The sequence below is a fragment of the Fulmarus glacialis genome, unplaced genomic scaffold (assembly GCF_000690835.1).
Source record: "Fulmarus glacialis isolate BGI_N327 unplaced genomic scaffold, ASM69083v1 scaffold1016, whole genome shotgun sequence".
Classification (NCBI taxonomy): Eukaryota; Metazoa; Chordata; class Aves; order Procellariiformes; family Procellariidae; genus Fulmarus; species Fulmarus glacialis.
In genome coordinates, this window is record NW_009217259.1 from 95,820 (window position 1) to 100,828 (window position 5,009).

The 5,009-nt window shown below is 47.4% G+C and overlaps 1 protein-coding gene across 1 annotated transcript in view; it reads right to left on the reverse strand.

The window, feature by feature from the left end:
• Window positions 1-3,896: 3,896 nt before the first annotated feature.
• Window positions 3,897-5,009, reverse strand: part of LOC104078075 (keratin, type II cytoskeletal 6A-like) — a 4,442-nt gene continuing 3,329 nt past the window's right edge. Inside the window, 4 exon segments of the mRNA XM_009579582.1 lie at window positions 3,897-4,093; window positions 4,194-4,225; window positions 4,509-4,729; window positions 4,953-5,009. The exon segment at window positions 4,953-5,009 is cut by the window's right edge and continues 39 nt beyond it. Of these exon segments, the coding sequence (XP_009577877.1) occupies window positions 3,897-4,093; window positions 4,194-4,225; window positions 4,509-4,729; window positions 4,953-5,009 (507 nt within the window).

Consider the following 5,009-nt stretch of genomic DNA (forward strand, 5'->3'; position numbering starts at 1 on the left):
GAGCGGTAGAAAGAATAAGGCAGCAAGGAAGTGGATGAAGGCAGAAGGTGAAGCTGTGCTCCCCCAGGCTGGGACTGGCCCTTTTATATCCTTACTAGCTGGGGATGGGTCTGGCGTGGTGCTCATCCTACTGATTAACTGGGCTCGGCACACCCAGCAGCAAAGCGGACGGTGAGTTCACCATGAGCACGAGCACCTATGGAGCACAAGCACCTATGAAGCACTCACAAAATGCAGGAGTTGCATTTTTTTGTGATGGTCATGATCTGGCTGTCGAAATATCTGAGAAAACACTAAATACTGCCTGCTCAACTCTTGTTCACAGCCATCCCTTTCCCACTCCCTCCTTTCACCTCTGCAGTAGATGGTTCCCCATGTTGGGCAAGCGCTCGCTCATCTCTATTTCATGGATGAATCAATCTCTGTTGCGTAAAGGTGCATTATTTCACGGTGCAGTGGTCCAAGGTCTGAGAAATCTGTTATTGCGGGTCTGTTTTTTCCTGCTGCTGTGGTTTTGATTAAACCCCAGCGGGGCATCAGCACCTCAGGTCCCGACATGTCGGAAATTCTGGACTCTTGTTCTCATGCCCAAACAAGAGTCATTTAAACCAGAACTGATACGGGAGGGAGAAAGAGGTGATGGAGGGAAAGCCAGGACGGTGTTGGGGCATTAGAGGAAGTCTTGGACATCAGCTATCAAAAACGAGCTGGGGAGAGGGAAGGACGTGTAAGGTAGTTTTATGAATGGTATTTTCAGACCTTTTCTTTCTGCTAAAAGTGTCTACGTTTCATCCTGATTCAGACTGACAACAAATGATGAAATACCAGAATATGACCTGGGAGGGAGTTACCGTTGGCTGTGACGACACAAAACCTGAGTTGGCGATTTCTCAGGGCTTCACCTTCACAGACGTTTGGGCTGTTTCCTGACTCATGGGGTGACCTTGTCTCTACACGGTGTGAAGCCTGTTCCCAGGCTACCCTCCCCACATCTCTTGTCTTCCCCCTCTGATATCTCTTACTCACAAGGAAATTCAGTGCTTGGGATCCAGGCTTACGACATTGTTCACAGACAACTCCCTTTACTCTTACTCCGCATAGCACCCAGGAAAAGTCAAATAGTGCATTTCTCTGGTAAAAGATGTATGGTGTCTTGACTCGCCCTGAGCATGCTGTGTGGTAGCAGGCAAGATGCTCGAAAGTCACTCCCAGTGTCTCATCTGGATGCCCAGGGATGGACATGCTCCTCTTGGACCCTGCAGCCCTTTGGGTTTGCCAAGGTGTGTCTTTCTTGTGGATGCCCATGCCAAGCTGAACATCTACTCATCAGAGGCGGCAGCAGCCCACCGGCAGAGCGTTGCTGGGAAGTCATAGCTTTCCCCAGCTGCTAAAAAGACATCGGGGTAGGGAGCAGATGTTCGCAGATGCATCTTTCAAGTGTGCTTGCCATTTCACAGGTGGAGGCCGGGCAGTCAAGTGAGTTTGACCAGAAGGTCCCAGGAGGGTAATTTGCAGATGCCCGTCATCTCTTTTTGCCTTTCAGCCATGCTTTTTTTTTTTTCCCCCCTCCCCTCTCTATTCTTCAAATGTTTCCATTACACACCCTGGAATGAAGCTAAAATAACTGTTCTGGGAGCGTTTCAGCTACTGTGTGTTACAACAAGCGGCAGTTTTTAAGAGAGAGGAGCTTCCGTGACTAAGCTACCGACTGTCTGTCCTAAAGAACTCTGTAAAAATGTTATGGGTAGCAATTAGCAATCAGTTCCCTTCACACATTGCAAATTCAAGCCCCTGAGTGCAAGCACCATTCATTTCATTATGACTAAGGTTTTAATCTGGGCTGTGCTAGAATTAACGACGGCTGTCCTCACTCACTGAAATACAAGCCCCGGGTCATAGCTACATCTGTTTAACTTGTCCAGCAGGACTGGATGCAGAAGGTTATGTACGTGGTGACCAAAGCCCTGCTCTGGAGCAAGGACAACTGTACATTGGCCATGTATCCAGAGATGCAAACCTTTGCCTGGGTGGTTTTTTGTATCTTGCTTAAAAAGGGGTGCCCTGGGAGAACAAATATTCTGGCCCCAGCCTTTCTCATGCTAGATGAAGGGCTTCGTAATCTCTGTGTTATGACCCAGGTGTTGATGCAGGCATCCATCTGACGTGCCTGTTGGCTATATACGTTATATCCCCTTTGGTTAGAGAGTGTGTTTGGGCAGCAGTGAGGAAGACCATTACTTAACCTTGCCCTGGCTGCTGTTCAGAGTGAGGATATTGCTCCTTCCCAGGAAGCAGCTGTGAGTATTCAGCAGGGAGAGGTGGTGGAGCAGGAGTGGAGAGCCGCAGCAGACGCATAACCAAGCCTGGAAGTTTTTGGGGAGGAGATTTCCTGAGGGATATAGAGAGGAACATGCAGAGTTCAGAGCATCCTAGAAAATTATGGGAAACTGCTGGTCTTGAAGGAAAACCCAAACACAGTCTATCATTCAGGCACTGCCAATTCCCCTCTATTTGCCCATCTCTTCAAGTATTTTCCTAAAAGTGCTTCTCTACCCGTTACTTGAATTTATTGAAATACATGGGGCGAGGTTTGGGACTTTTTTCCTAATCACATCTATTTGTTCAACTGATCTTTCAACAATGAGATCTGTCTGTAGCTTTCAGCCAGATGATGCTCTGCTTTTACTTCTCAATTAATTTCTCTCGATTAGTCAGAACCACATCTAAAATTGCTACACCTCCTCTGGTTTTTCTCCACCTTCTCAAAACAAGATCTTGTCTCCAATGTATTCTAGGAATGTGAAGAAATATTGGATCTTGAAGACTTTCACTCTCCAATAGGTATCCAATTCTTGGATATTTTTTATAGCTATTAGATGAGCGACATCTAATTCAACATGGCATGTGAGTGCACATGGACCAGATCCTCCACCTGCTTGTAGTCAAAGGAGAGGGAACATCAGCATCAAGACCCAAGATAAACACACCTAAAACAGTGTGGCCAGTGCTCTGAACAGAAAGGGAGTGCTTTCAACCCGCTCAGGCACATGTTTGCACTGCTGGCACCTACACTTCAGTGAGACAGCTCACAGTGAAAGGGGTTTTGAGATGGACTGATATACTTGAACAAGTCGGGTGGTTGCTCTGACTCCCCTAGTAATTAGTTCCCTATTGTCAGAAGTTCATGCAGGTACATCACACACTTGGCACTGCCCTTTGTACCCCCTGGGAGCCAGGCTGTTGGATGTTGTATTGGCTGGAAGCTGCATAGTAAATGAATCTTAGACCTTTTCCCCTGTGCCCGACTCTTGCCTTGGCATGCCCTGTGTTTAGCTTCCAGGTGTTTTACCAGCACGGTGGGGAGAATATTGAAATCAACAGCAAACCTCCCTTTGGTGCTATGCTGTGCCTGTGTGTTTTGGCTGCTAATGGAGAGATTCAGGAAATGTGAATGAGGAGCAAAAATCTGCGCCTTTAACTGGGCAGGGCCCTAGGAAAAGTGCTTGTTATCTGCATTTGCATTTGCTGTTCCATGTCTTTAATTAAAAGGTCCACAAAATAGAATAAATTACATATGCATTTTTATTAGACAAACACCAGAAAGTGAAGAGAGACAAACAGTCATGGGACATATTTTATATACAAAATCCGGCCAAAAAATGCTGAGCTGTAACAAGCAAGTTGCAAATTTAAAACAGTTGGACTCATGTTCAATAGCAGAGCCCTACATGATGCGTGCTAGACAACACAGCTGAGAGAGAGTTCCTAAAGTGAGGCTCCTGTGCGACAAGACATAGGGTTTAGGTGGCCCTCATTCTGTTGACCCCAACTACGCTTTAGTAAAAGACCAGTGTTAAGGTGTTTTCTGGCGAGTGAAGGCATCTGAAAGGAAACTTTTAGCTTCTGTAGCTTCTTCTGGTGGAGGAGGTTGAGACGAACTTCATGCTGGAGCTGCTGCTGCCTCCGAGGGTGGTGCTGCTAACCCCGGGACCGCTTCCACAGCTGAAGCTGTTCCCCATGTTGCAGATTCCCCCTCCCATGCTGAGGTTGCTTCCTCCTCCATATCCCGTTCCCACAGTTGTTCTGGTCACGGCTGCAAGGAGAAGGAAAAGCTTTCAATTTCTCTGGGCACTGGCTTCTTGGTGCAGAGACACACAAATGCTTAAATAAGGTAATTGCATATAGAGACTTACAGATATTCACTGGGACGCCATCTCCAGCCAGCCTGTTAGGGGACGGAACACAACAAGGTAAGAAGATAAGAAGTCTGTTGATAGTCGGGGAAAAAAATAGGGTACATTTCCTAAAGACCTTTGGGGTGGAAAATAAAAACTTGGCGTAATTTGGGGATGCTTCCTGCAACGTTATTTCCATTAGCTAGGGCAATCTTCCCCCCTCCCCACCCCCTAATGCCCTGTTTAGCATTTCAGAAATGCTGAGCATCTCCAGTGCTCGCATTGCTTTGCCTCTCCAACATCAGGACTAGAAGGGTTGTATTTCCCACCCACCTGCACTCCTCGCCCTCCAGCAGCTTCCTGTAGGTCGCAATCTCGATGTCCAGGGCCAGCTTGACGTTCATGAGCTCCTGGTACTCACGGAGCTGCCGGGCCAGGTCTGCCTTGGCCTGTTGCAGAGCATCTTCCAGCTCGGCCAGTTTGGCTTTGGCATCTTTGAGGGCCATCTCCCCACGTTCCTCAGCATCCGTGATGGCCGCTTTCAGATTTGCGCACTACAGAAAAGAAACCCCATATATGACCTAGACTTGTTCTTTACCTACCGTGAAATCACAAGGTCTTACTCCAGCACCATCAGCTTAACCATTTTTAGTGACATTTCTCTTTTTGAGAGAAAAAAGATCAAACTGAGCAGAATTTGCCCCTGATGTTTTCCTTCCTCTCTCTTGCAAGTCAGGGTGTAAATTGGTTAAAAGTGTGGGGTTTGCTGCCCTTTACCTGTTTCTTCACGCTGTCGATTTCAGACCGCAGCCGCTGGACGTGGCGGGTGAGCTC